The 13753-nt window shown below is 44.5% G+C and overlaps 1 protein-coding gene across 4 annotated transcripts in view; it reads right to left on the bottom strand.

Annotated features, from left to right (window-relative positions):
- Positions 1–3060: 3060 nt before the first annotated feature.
- Polr3e (RNA polymerase III subunit E) overlaps positions 3061–13753 on the bottom strand; it is a 32293-nt gene continuing 21600 nt past the window's right edge. For 3 of the 4 annotated variants that reach the window (XM_038338126.1, XM_038338132.1, XM_038338137.1), the window contains 7 exons: positions 13665–13724; positions 13418–13575; positions 12883–12944; positions 11885–12408; positions 10075–10152; positions 7991–8116; positions 6749–7113 (listed from right to left, as the gene is read on the bottom strand). In XM_038338126.1, coding sequence (XP_038194054.1) covers positions 7057–7113; positions 7991–8116; positions 10075–10152; positions 11885–12408; positions 12883–12944; positions 13418–13575; positions 13665–13724 — 1065 coding nt within the window. In that variant the 3' untranslated portion in view covers positions 6749–7056. Of the gene's footprint in view, positions 3478–6748; positions 7114–7990; positions 8117–10074; positions 10153–11884; positions 12409–12882; positions 12945–13417; positions 13576–13664; positions 13725–13753 lie in introns of those variants that run through there. The other variant, XR_005286303.1, reaches the window with a different exon arrangement.

Here is a 13753-nt window from a genome sequence, read left to right as displayed (position 1 = left end):
TTGTCTTTTAAACTATGGCTATTCTCGTCAGCAACTGCAACTCCACGTTACTAGCAGCAGCTAGGCTGCAAGAGCCGTAGCCTGAAGAGATCTTGTTTCCTCAGGCACCAACTCTTTCAAAACTACTAAGAGAACTTATCTCTGTCCCGCTAAAGAATTCAAGATTCAAAGGCTGTGGTAGAATCCTGAATAGCAAACAGCTCACCCAGCTTGCCTCCTCATCTCTCCCAAGAAGTCTTTGTGTTTTTGCTCACTCCTCTTTATAAACCCTTCTCCACCTGGCTCCTCCCTACTACTTCCTGTCACTTAGTTGCTGACGCAGCCTCTGGGTCATAGGTGAATTTTATTTAATCAAACACATCTTTGTACCATTTAAACATATGTTCCAGAGCATAGACAAAAGTAACACACCTTAAAATAACATTCTACAACAGGTCACCTCACCCTACATAACTGCAGTTTTGTGCTCTGATCTACATTTACATATTTCTCTCACCCCTGGTAATATTTTTACTATTTCTCTGCACTTTATTTTGCTATTGCAACTACAAGTAAGATCACATATTTCTGTGTGTGCCAACCTTTTTCTCATGCTAAATACTATTCCCAATGTGAATGTGTTTATATACTACAATCTATCCATGATGATGAATGCTTTGACCTTTTCCATATCTTGGATATTATGAACAATGCTTTAATGAATAAAGAAGTGCAAGTAGCTTTCATAGCTGGGTTTTTTCCTTTGGATATGCCCAGAAGAGGACTGCTGGATCCTACAGTACATCCATCTTTATTTAACAACCATAGTTTTCCATGGTAGCATCACCAGTCTCTATTCCTACTAGTCATGTATCAGGACATCATTTCTGCATACCTCCAGCATTTTTTTATAATTACCATGTGAGCAAATGAGAAGACATCTCACATCATTGAGATTCTTGATTTGCATCTTCTTAGTGGCGTCTAACACCTTTCATGTATGTACCTATTGATATTTGGTATCTTTGTTTTTCAGGGTTTTTTGTTCTTGTTTTTGTTTTTTGAGACAGGGTTTCTCTGTAGCTTTGGAGCCTTTCCTGGAACTAGCTCTTGTAGACCGGGCTGGCCTCGAACTCACAGAGATCCTCCTGCCTTTGTCTCCTGAGTGCTAGGATTAAAGGATTAAAGGTGTTTGCCACCACCACCCGGCTACAATCAGGTTTTGTTTTTGCTTTTTAAGACAAGGTTTCCCTCTGTAGCCCTGGTTAAAATCAGTTTTTTTGTGGTAGATTCCTGTTTGGTTGGTTGCTTGGCTTTCTCAGTTGAGTTCCTTATGTTTGGCAGTAATCCCTTGCCAGGTGTGTGGCTTGCAAATATTTTCTTCCAATCCACAGGTTCCCTTCTTGTTCTGTTTTCCCTCCTGTAAAGGAGCTCTGTAGTCTGGTAAGTAGTCCCACTTACATTTTGTTGCCTGTGTTTTGACCAAAAATCCATTATCAAGACCAAGGTTAAGGAGTTGTTTTTCAGTTTTGTGTTTTATGGTCATGCAGGTCTTATGTTTAGATCTTTAATCTATTTTGATTTTTAAGTATTTTAAGCACATGGGTGTTTTATCTGCCTATGTGCTGTGGGACAATGGTCTTCTACTCTGTAAAGATTTATCACTTGTATTGCTTTAATAAAACGCTGATTGGCCAGTAGCCAGGCAGTAAGTATAGACAGGGCAACCAGAACAGAATTCTGGGAAAAGGAAAGGCTGAGTCTGCAGTCATCAACCAGACACAGAGGAAGCAAGATGAGACTGCCTTGCTGATAAAAGGTACCAAGCCATGTAGCTAACACAGATAAGAATTATGGGCTAAAGTAAGTTATGAGTTAACAAGAAGCCTGAGCTAATAGGCCAGCCAGTTTATAATTAATGTAGACTTTTGTGTGTTTCTTTGGGAATGAACCACTGCAGGACCAGGCAGGAGAGAAATCTCTGTCAACATCTATGCACATGTGCATGCAGTGCTCATGGAGGCCAGAGTGTGGATCCTCTGGGACTGGGGTTACAGATGGTTGTGAATTGCCATATGAACTGGGAATTAAACCCAGATCCTCTAGAAGAGTAGCCAGCACTTAACAGTGATTAAGTCATCTCTCCAGGCCCATAAGTTGATATGTGCATACACATTAGATGAAGGTCCAGTTTCATCTAATGTAGATGTTGCTGTAGTTTGGATCTGAATCCCAAACCCAGTTTAAAGGCTTAGTCACTGCCTGGTGCTATGGGGGAAGGGATGGTGGGAAGCTTGGAGATGGTTTTGTCCTTAAGCATGTACCCTTGAAGAACAGGAGGATCCCTTCTCTTGCCCACCATGCTTTTTATCATGGTATGTGTGGTGGGGGTGGGGGTGAGGATGCTTCTGGTCCTGAAGTAAGTCGTTTTGTTCCACCAGGTACTTCTACCATGATATGCTGTGTTATTTCTGACCAAAAGCAATGGGGCCAACAGATCATGAATTAAGATCTATAAGAGCTCTATGTTAAGATAACTTTCCAAGTTGTTCCAGGTGGTTATTACAGTGACAGCTGGTTACACACTTTTCCCATTACAACTCATTGAACATATAACCCTTCTCAATGATGTGTCTGTTTTTATGCCAGCACCAAGCTGTTTATTATAGATTTTAAAACCAGGTACTACCATTCCTCACACTTTTTTGATATTTTTGTTCAACTTTGCTTTGGCTACTTAGGGTCTTCTGAGTCTTAGGATTATCTTCTGTGTGCCTGTGAAAAATGCCACTGAAACTTTGGTAGGGGTGCTTTTAACTTTGAATGATATAGATTTTAACAGTGTTCAGCCTGTGAATAGTCTCCCTCCACTTTTGATTTATCTTGAATTCTTACCAGCATTGTTCACGTCCTTAGCTAAGTTTACTATGATGCCATCATGTGGGATTTTGGAGAAATTCAATCTGTTTTCGTTGTAACTTTACTGAATATATACTAGAACAGGTTTCTTCCTTTTGTTGCATTCTTCACAGTTCCCTTTATCTAGAGCCATGTCATCTGCAAACAAGACAATTTGACTTCTTTCCATTCCAGATGCTTTTATTTTTCTTGTCTAATTGCTCTGGCCAAGATTTCGAGTACTACTGAATAAAAGTGATGAACGGGTATCACTGTCCTCAAACTTAGAAAGCTTTCAGTTCACACCACTGCACGCAGTACTTGTGGCCTTTGTTGTACACAGCCCTGCTTACGGGAGCTCTACTTCACCTAATGTTTTTATTAAAGAGTTTTCAGTATTAAAAGAGCCTTAATTTTGTCCATTGCTTTTTCTGCATCTATTGAAATAGTCGCTTTGTCCTTCATTCTGCTAAGATGTGACATCACATTTGTTGATTTATGTTTGCTTCAACATTCTTAAATTCCAGTCAAATCTCACTTGAGATCTTCTCCGTGTGTTGAGTTGTACGTCTTGATTGGAGATGATTTTCCTCATTTGACCTATTCATATAACATAAACTGGATTAAATAGATGCCCTATAAATAATTTCAATCTCTCTGCCTTGCTCCACTTCTCCCCTCCCTCCCAGGTTCTTGCTACATCAAGCTAGTTTTGATTTTATGATTTTAAGGCTTACATTCCTATCATGGTCCTTGTTTTACAGTCTTTGTGCCTAACTATGGTAATTTGATATGCTGCTAGTTTACTAGTGTCAGAGTAACTTGTATGTCCAATCACCACTTGGTAAGAAATTGGGGTGCTGACATTTAACCCTAATAGTGTTTTAAAGATGGGATATAAGCATAATATCTATGCTCTATTCATTAATTGATGTTGTAGTTTCCTTTGTAGCCATCTTTAAATTTAAAAAAATACATTTATTTGGGAGTAGGAAGCAAGGTGCTAGGGTGGATGTCAGAGGAGAATTTAGCAGGAGTTGGTTCTGTCAACCCTGTGGTTCTGGAGATTGGGCCTTCATTCAGTCTACATGGTATCAGGCCATCAGGCCATCAAGGGTGACAAGTACCTTTACCTGCCTGACTCCAAACTTCTTGGTTTTCCAAAACAGGCGTTCTCTGTGTAACTCTGGCTTTCCTGGAACTCACTCTGTAGATCAGGCTGGCCTTGGCCTCCTGAGTGCTGGAATTAAAGGCGTGTGACCACACACCTTAACCCCCCCCCCCTTTTTTTGCAACAGGAGGGATTGGTTTCTTTTACTTTTCCACTTTGACCATTTAGTTTCCTGACTTGATGGAACTTGATATTTTATTGTTTTGCTGAGTTTAAATTGACATCTTTTTATGGTCTGTTTCTGGTGCTTAGTTTTATTATGTTCCCATAATTGTACTTGACCCTTGCAGCTGTGTGTTAATGTATGTTTGAAGTAGAAACTTGTTTCAGGTTTATCGGATTGAATATCTGGCAAAATACTTCACCCATCAGCCTATCCAGAAGTTCTAATTAAGCCATCTGTTTAAGCAAGCTTGTTGCCAGAGTCCTCAGCAGACTGATTTTGTACCAAGTCAGCAGGTTCATGAGCCACGCACCTAGGATTAGGAGGCTATCTCTGGAACCTGAAGATCTGCTGAAGTATACCAGTTAATGGCTGAAGTCCGTGTCCCTATGATTGGACCTCCAGCTGGCTAGGTGCCATGGAATAGGCATAGACCATAGAGTTACATGGGACATTCTAGATACTAATGCTCATAGGGTTGGCCTGGATTAACTGAGGTCACTCTAGTGCTAGGATTTACTGGGATATAACTAAACTTTGGGTCTGCTTAGGCCTAGAGCTGCAGAGGAATGAGTAAGGTAATAGGAGCATGCATTGGATACACACGTTTGAAGCCTCAGGCAATGGGGGCCAAGTGATGCCGGAGGTGGTCTAAAACTCTGGTCCACTATAACCTTGAGGTGGGCTTGAATCCTAAGTCCTTAGGAATCAGTCAAATTCTGGGGTTAAGTCATAAAATGAGTAGGCCCAAAGAGTCAGGCCATGGGTACTCTTCCTATAGTTGTGGAATGGGGGCCAAAGCAGAGGCCAATGCTCATTTCCCAGTTCTTCCTGCAACAGTCTCTCAACACAGACTGGGGAAGAGTGTTATAAAGCTGACTTCCTCTTTATGAAGTGTCTTATGTTGGCTTCATATAGGTGCTAAGATCTCCCTCATGTCCCAGTTGTTTTTCTTTAGCATTCCATCCTTCCTATCTCAAATGCACTTAGCTTTTTTAATTTGGTATTTTCCTTTTTCTTTCTTTTAATAATCTAAAGCATGGCCTTCCTGAGATGGGACTGAATAAGTTCTTTCTAAATGGGGATCTGTCATAGCTCTGTGCCAGCCCATATGAGGGTCCCCCCTTTCCACAGGGCAAAGAGATCCTGGTATACAATGATAAGGACATATTCCTCATCAGTTCTGGTAACTTTTGTGTTGTTTTTCAACACAGGATTTCTCTGTGTAGCCTTAGCTGTTCTGTAAACCAGGCTAGCCTCGAATTCACAGAATTCGCCCATCTCTGCCTCCTGAAAACTTTATCTGTTAACCCCTCACACGTGTCAATGATTACCAAGAGCATGAGCCACCCCATTAAAGTGTTATAAACAAATGTTGATTTGACAGGGCACATCCCTGTTTGATCCCTTACTTAATACACTAAAGTATTTAATACTTCATTTCCTGAAGAGAGGACAGCACAGAGCATCATTTCAACCTTCGGCTAACAGTGACTTATACTGCAGAAGATGGACTACAGCAACAAGTCTCAACTAGACAGCAAAAGCCACATCTCACCCAGCCTAGATCACCTTTTCCCCATCTTCTGGGACTAGAGGTGCCTGCCATGTTCACAAGCTACATGCTGCAACTCAGCATGTAAATCCTAGCTCCAGGGGGTGGGTGTGGGTATAAAGTACCACATTCTGAAGACTTAGTACAAAAAAAAAAATACTTTTATTACATTTTGATTTTAAATATTTGGGTCTGAAGTACATATTTTTAAAACTAATTTAAAGTCGCCACTAAAACCTTAAAACTTAAGCAGCGCTCACATCCCATGGAAGGAGATTGCCCCCCCCAGCCCCCTTCCCTCCTTAAAAAGCTTGTGTTCACTTTCCATCTTTCTTTCCTTCTGCTTCCACGTCTTCAGCTAAGACCACTCAGTGGCTGTACCTATCAGTCTTCAGGATCTGCAGGAACTCTCTAAGACCAGCCTCACAATGTCAAGGTGAGCAACAAGTGGTTCATGAGCTGCTGTAATGGCCTCATGGACGTCCTTCTCTCTTTAGTACTTAACATTTTGAAAGCACAGATTACATTTTCTTGCTGCAACTATTTGAGGACAGTAGCACCATGATGCCAGTTTAGTGTTAGCATTTATTTTAAAAATACACAAAATATAATTTTTTACATCAATTCATCAAACAGTGATAACCTCGCTTTCACACTGTTCCACACTTACCTGGTTCAGTTTGCACCTTTATGCGAACATTAGGAGAAGATGGAGTTGATCTAATGTTTTGTTATGGTTCGTGTAAACAGTTGAGACCACTGTAGAAAGTAGGCTATTGTAAAAGGTAAAGTGGCCTCAGAAACCCAACAGTAAAAGAATTCAATTTGGTTTAGTAAAATTGGCAGAAGTCTTAGCAGAGAGACTCTAAGACTAGTTATTGGCTTGTAGGCATTTTAAATATTAAAAACTGTAAGGTTCTCTTCATCATGTAAACATAATTTTGTTGGCATTCTTTTTAAAAAGGAAAATATTAAACCATGATTTTCATAATCCTGCCCATGTCAGTGTACACTCTCTTTATTATGAGAATGAAACCAAATAAGCAAAATACATCAGGAATTTCAAATTGTACTTCAAAGAAGGCCCGGCTGGTCTCTGCTAGGAGCGAGCTCACTTACGCTGACCCTGTCACTGGCCGAGTATGAGCCCCTCTGTCCTCTGGGCCAGGCAGTGCTGCAGGCCACGAGGTGGGCAGATCCTCTTGCTCTGTCTTGAGGCAAGTCGAGACTACTGGCTCTGCCATCCTTCCCTGGGCTTAGATTCGCTGAATTAGTGGTTTACTACTATTGTCAAGATTGTACTGTCCCCTTAAGGTACCACATGCCACCATAGCTTACACAACAGTCCTAGAAATTAAGAAAACAGGAAAGAAAACTATTACCATCACAATTTGGTTTACAAGAAAATACAAATAGTCCATCAGAAACTGAGAATACTGCTGAGTAGCTGTTGGTCCCTAATGGGTTGAGCCACGATCCCTTAAGAATAGTTTAAGAGGTATTATTATTATTATTATTATTATTATTATTATTATTATTATTATTGGTTTTTTCGAGACAGGGTTTCTCTGTGGCTTTGGAGCCTGTCCTGGAACTAGCTCTTGTAGACCAGGCTGTCCTCGAACTCACAGAGATCCACCTACTTCTGCCTCCCAAGTGCTGGGATTAAAGATGGAAGCCACCATTGCCCAGCCGTTTAAGAGGTATTATTATAAAATAGATGTGTTACATAAACAGAAAACAAATATTTTTCAAGTTGACCAAAACAAAGGGATTAATAAGGCCTATCACCTACATGACTAAGATAACAGGGAACATGTCAGTGGCTTTCTGTGTTCAATTCTACAAATGTACCACAGTTTAGAAAAGCATTTAAAGTATTAAGCAAATAGTACTCCTTTTTAAATTAAAAAATGGATTGTACTGAAAGTTGCATTAAGTGGCACAAGATTCACCAGAAACAGGATCTAGTTTAAGCCTGTCTTAACCACTCCACCCAAACTCTACTGTGTGAAAAGGTTCACTGTCTTGCCAATATACCAATACTAGTCATTACCAGACAGTGCCCATCAGACTGGTGATTTACTGCTATGCATTTATGGAGCAAGAATAAAGATACCAGACCCAAGTCCTTTACTAGACACACATGAGCATCCTTAAAAAGACAGGTCAGAACCATAACCTAATGCATGCTCTGGGTGGGTCCTGTGCACAATGGACATACCTTTAGCACTTTATCTACATCCTGTTTGCTTAGCTCTTCTCCACATTCCTGAGTCAGCCGAGACTGGATCATGTTTCGGCGTACTCGGTAATTTTTGGAAAATATTTCAAGCAAAACTTGCCGATGCTTTAATAGAAAATCAATGTATTACTATGAGAAATAGTATCCAAATGTGAACTATCCCCAAACAAAAGACCCAAAATGATGGCCCTAACCCCACCTTGCAGTGTCTAGACACTTATCAATGTTTCAGACTGCAATGAAGGAACTCAGGATGAGCAGTTTGGACATACCAGAATTAAGCAGCAGTTTAAACTGGGTAGGGAAAAGTGTCCAAATTGGTTCAAAATCTTTTTTTTTTTTCCTTTTTTTCCCCTGTAGCTTTGGAGCCTGTCCTGGAACTAGCTCTTGTAGACCAGGCTGGTCTCGAACTCAGAGATCCACCTGCCTCTGCCTCCTGAGTTGTTGGGATTAAAGGCGTGTGCCACCAGCACCTGGCTGGTTCAAAATCTTGACCAATAAGCATAACACTGAATCCAAGAAACTAGAAAATGCATTATATTCTTAAAGAGAAATTAAATGGCACGAAGGATAGATGAGATCTTCCCCAAATATAAAGTTTTAAAAGGCCGGCTTTTTAAAACCACTTGTCTCAAAAATTGGAAAAAGAGTATCCAGGATATTTACTATCTCACATCTCTGTAAGGATAGGAAAAGGTAAAGAAATGTGTCATCCTACAGGATTCTCTGAGAACCCAACTATCTAGTAAAATGAAGAATTGAGAATGCATAGTCAGTCCACTATGTACAGAATAATATAAAACTCTCCAGTTGCACTGAAGGCAATATGTCTTTAAGACCTCACAATTTTAGCTCTGAAATAGTTAAGATACCCTCCACCTACAGGGGAAATGATCTGCCCTGGTGGAAAAACAAACCATTTCCAAATATGAACAGATGGAGACAACTCTGTCTTACTAAAGGCTAAAATGACAAGATTCTAGACACAGGGAAGAGCCAGTCATCTGGAGAAGCAGTGACACAGGCTTCTAGAGGACCACATTCAGCGTAAGCGTCACTGCTGGTCTGATGTGTTCAGAACATACTAGTGCAAAGAGGAAGAGAGCAGCTGGGATGGCTCAGCACCTGAGAACCTGAGTTGGGGGAAGGAGAGGACGGAACCGACTCCAGCATGGGCACACCTGTGCCTTAGTGATGGGCACTGGACAGATCAACAGCCATCACCTCCAGGGAGGATAAGAGGGTCCAGCGGAGTGGAGTCAAATTCCCCACAAAGGTTTTTGGTCTTGAATTTTATTTTGATTTTAAATTGAACTTACTACCTTTTTCTCCTCAGTAATCAAGAAGCTAAGTAGGAAAGCCTAAAGCTACCTTTCCTAGCCAAGAGCACAGGGTCACTCAGGAGTCCTGGTGGAAGCTAGGCTCCATGCCCACTCTTGCTCTTAGCCTTCCTGTCCCCTCTGCAGGGAAAAGGGAGACTTCAGTAGGGTCTATTCCTTGTCTCAACCTAACTGGCACTTCTGCTAAAAAAAAAAAAAAAAAAAAAAAAAAAAAAAAAAAAAAAAAAAAAAAAAAAAAAAAAAACAACTTTGGAGTCCAGGCAAGTTCATGATTTAAAAAGCATCTGGATCTCAGCTACCACAACTACACAAACACAGGAGACCTGGTACCCTGTCTGCCAGAGGACAAAATAACCCAAAATCCAGGGCTGAGACAGCTAGTAAGAAAGCCTTTTGATACCTGCTGTCAGGGACACTGAGAATCAACTCTGTACATGGTCTGTAAGCCTGCCTAGTATGTCTATCCCCATGGAAACTCGACAGAAACCGCATAGTGACGCCACTATACTCTGGAAACCAGTCATCTTCCCAATGGTGAGTCTGTTTGATGCAGTAAACCCCCAAGTTCAGGTTCAAACCTGGCACAGCCTGACTGTCTTGGCGGGTGTGGAGTAGCTGGAACCTGAGGTGTCCAAGTATACTCCAGTGCCCAGCTACTAACGGCCCCACCCCTCCAGGACTCCCCTCCTGAGAAAGACGACACGAACAGAACAAGAACCTCACCTGGTCGCTCATGTCGCCAGACTCCCAGAGGGCAAACACCTTCTGCTCGTCCGGAGAAGCAGCAGTCTGTGGGGGAAACTGGCCCAAGCATGAGTTGGTCATTTTCTGTCTTGTAAACCCACTGCCCTGCCCACTTCACCCCAGCTAGCCTGTAGCCCAGTCCCTAGGAAAGTGTGGTCCAAGCCTAGTTCCTACCACTCAGCAGCTCTGGAGAGAGGACTCCAAGACGCCTGTAAACAAGGTGTTTTGGATAGCATTAGTGGAATGCTGCCCTGAGGTGTCCACCGGGGCTTATGTTCTAAAGCTCCCCGCCCCCAGGTTCTCCTTACAGCTAACCGTATAGCTGTTTCAAACAAGGACAGCATATAAAGTGTGGCTCAAGCCAGACTTTGCCAGACTCCCAAGCTTTCCAAGCCACTAGCTAGCTTCAGAGGTCAGCCAGAAGAGATGATACAACCCCGATAGCTGGAAAGGAGGTCAGGGAAGAGGCCAGCATCGTGGGCGTCGATCTATCCTACATCTGACATGGGACTTGATGTGATCTCACCTGATCATGGGAAACCGAGCAGCACTGTGTTGCCCTGCCCATTTGCCAAAAGGAAAAGCAAGTTCAGAGCCATTCACTCACAGCCTACAGCTACTCAGCTCACAGCAGCAAACCACAAGTTGAACTGTAACTTAAGACTGTTCTCCCTAAGCCTCATCTCCTTTGTATGAAAACACAGACAGCAGGATGACTCCAAGGCCTTTTGTCTTGGACATGCTATGAATATGGTCCCTGCGTCAAAATGCTCCAGACAGGGCTTCGGGTGTCCTCTAGATGCCAGCACTTCCATGAGAAAGGAGCATGGGCATCCAGAGTAGACCCCTCAGCTCTGTCCATGCAGACGGTCTAGGCAATCTCACTACCACCCGTACATACACAGAAAAGCAGGCTTGCAGAAAACTGGCCCCACTTGCTGAGTGGCCAGGGACCCAATCCAGCACCTTCTAAAGCAGTCCTCAGAAAGTAGGCTCTGGCAGCAGAAAACACAGGGCTTCCTGTCCTGTTCCTTACATACAGAGGCAAGGGCCCTGGCATCATCCTAGGCCACAGGTGTGCACGAACTTAGCAATGCACATGGCATAGACCCTGGTAAAGAGCCAGTACAGCTGCACCCCCACTCCCCATTTTTGCTTCCCAGGCTGGGCAGTCTAGGAAAGAGCCCTAACAGCGCCTCTCAGGCCACAGCCGGGTACTCCTTTCCAGAAAAGGGCAACAGTCTGCTCCCACTGTGGAGCCTACTCCACGGGCAGGAAAGAACTGAGGTAGAAAAGGCTCATTCTACCATCACGCCTAGTGCCAGAAATGTGCAGAGGCCAGAGAGTATAGAGTCAACTGGCCCAAAAGCCAGGGAAGTCACCAATCTCCAAACTGTGGGGAAGTGCTCAGCTGACCTCTGTGAAAGCAGACCAGATAGCCCCTATACTAAGGTTCAAATTCCAGCTGTACCATTTATGTCATAGGAATTAAATACTAACCAATAGAGGGCTTGTGTTTACTGAGGCCTTGGTAAATATAGGTATCTTTCTCTCCTGTGGTAGAAAACTCAACACATCCACTTGAGATTATGGCAGGGAGCCCGAGGGCTCAACAGCCATCCGTTGTAACATACTCCCTATCCACATGAAGTCAGGTGGGGCAGTTGCAAAGGCACACAGTCTCCCCATGCTCCTTGATTTCTGAGAAGTTATGTGCACACTGCCCAGCTGCCCTCCTGATGGGCTCTGAGGGACTCTGCTTGTCCTGGCAGGTGCAGGCTTTACTTACAGGCACCAGTATCTGCTTGCAGCCAGCGGCCAGCACCGTATCTTGTAGCATGCGGTCTGAGATGCCGCTGAAGAGTGTGTGGCCCGGGGGCAGGCCTGCCAGGTGCAGGTTGAAGAGGCGCTTGAGTTCGCTCAGTGTGAGCACAAACTGTCTCTGAAAGGTGGCTTCCACGAAAGCCTTCAGTTCCCGGGCCGCAGGGCTGCTGGCACAGCCTGGTATTGGGTGCCCATTTAGGTTGTCCCCACCCACTGCCCGCCCAGCAGGCAGCCCATTGGCCAACTTGGTGCTGAGGCAGCTGCTGGGTTCAGTGTCCATGTGCTCCTCCTCCTCAGCCTCCAGCTCGTCCCCATCTGCTTCCTCCTCGCTCAGGGGTTCCTCCTTGATCTGTACATTGGGCAGGACTGTAGCTGCCCGCATCTGTTCCTTCCGTCGCTGCAGCTCGCGCTCCAGGAAAGCATGGTTCTGCTGGGCCTTGGTTTTGGCTGTCTGGACCCGCTGTTCCCCAGAGAGCAGCCCAGCAGGCCCTGTGTGGAGAGGCAGTATCGCTCAGAACGGCATAGGTCCCAGGCAGAAAGCATGAAAACAGAGGCCAAGCAGAGGAGACGAGGACAGCTCCTGAAACAGGAAACCAAGTGCGGTCCTCCACCCTTCCTGGCTGCAGTGGAGCTCGGCTACCTAATACTGAGGAAGTCATCAAACTAGACACAACAGAACTCAAGCCCTGCTGAGTACCTGCTAGCATCTCCTCTCACACCACCTGCTGAGCCATCAGGTCTCAGAATCCACGCTGCCCTGAAAGACACAGCCCCTCCCTGGGTGGGTGTGGGGGGCTCTGATGCTGTTCTGCTGCACAAGCATTAGGCAAACTTGGGGGGTGGGTGGGGTGGAAGGAAGGACACCACAGAAAAAGTGAACTGTAAGAACCACATGAGCCTTCTCTGGGCTTGATTCCTGAAAAGGACCCCTCTTGGGCCAGGGACCAGGCTGAAGTCACACACCTGATTGTCCATCCGGCTTCTTTGGCATAGTTTCTCTTACAAGATTATAGACTTTTTCTAATCTGAAAAAAAAAGAAAAAAACCCTTTAAACTCTAACCTATATGCTGTACTGCCTACCTCGCCATAGAACAAGCCCCTAAGGCCAGGATACTGGGTCACTGAAACACCATGCACACAGGGTTTAGCCAGGTCTTCTCCCCTCTGAGCCCTCTGGTTGTACACATGCCCCTAGCCAGAGACCAGAAGAGGCAGTGTGAGGAGAGCGACCATCCTGTCTTTCTTGCTAGACTATGTGCCTTTCTCCTCTCTAGCCCCTCAACAGAGTAGCTCTGACAAGCAGCGGGTGTCGCTGCCATCAAGCCCTGTGGAGGACTTGGGGTCATTTAACGATACCCATCTTGGTGAAAAGCAGTACAGAAGTGCACATAGCCCCACCCCAAGTGTTCCTCACTGCCCAGATCCAGCCCAACTGTGCTGCCCCCAGGAGGTAGGTCCAGGGCCACCTACTACACCCTTCACCCAACAAGCCCTTACTTGGCCTGAATGCCTGACCACAGCATGTGTTGCCGCTGGACCACATCTGGATGCTTCTTGATAAACTCCAGGTCGTAGGGCAGTAAGAATTCCCAGCCTTTGTTGATCCTCACTACAGCCATGTGCTCCAGAAAGTCCTTCACATCCTCTGCACAGAGCTGAAGGGAGGAGGAGGGTAAGGCATCACCAACCCCAAGCTCCCTCCTGTAGCAAGCCCTGGGCAAGGGTCATGAAGAACACCACTTACTTTGGTCACTGCTGCCACCTCCTTCCTTACCACCCATCGGCTCTGTGTGAACTTCCACATCTGAGGAAGAAAAGTGCCATGTTCTAGGA

Source organism: Arvicola amphibius, chromosome 1 (genome assembly GCF_903992535.2).
Source record: "Arvicola amphibius chromosome 1, mArvAmp1.2, whole genome shotgun sequence".
NCBI classification, from domain to species: domain Eukaryota; kingdom Metazoa; phylum Chordata; class Mammalia; order Rodentia; family Cricetidae; genus Arvicola; species Arvicola amphibius.
Note: the sequence above shows the minus strand (reverse complement) of the source record. Positions and strands in the feature narration are given on the sequence as shown.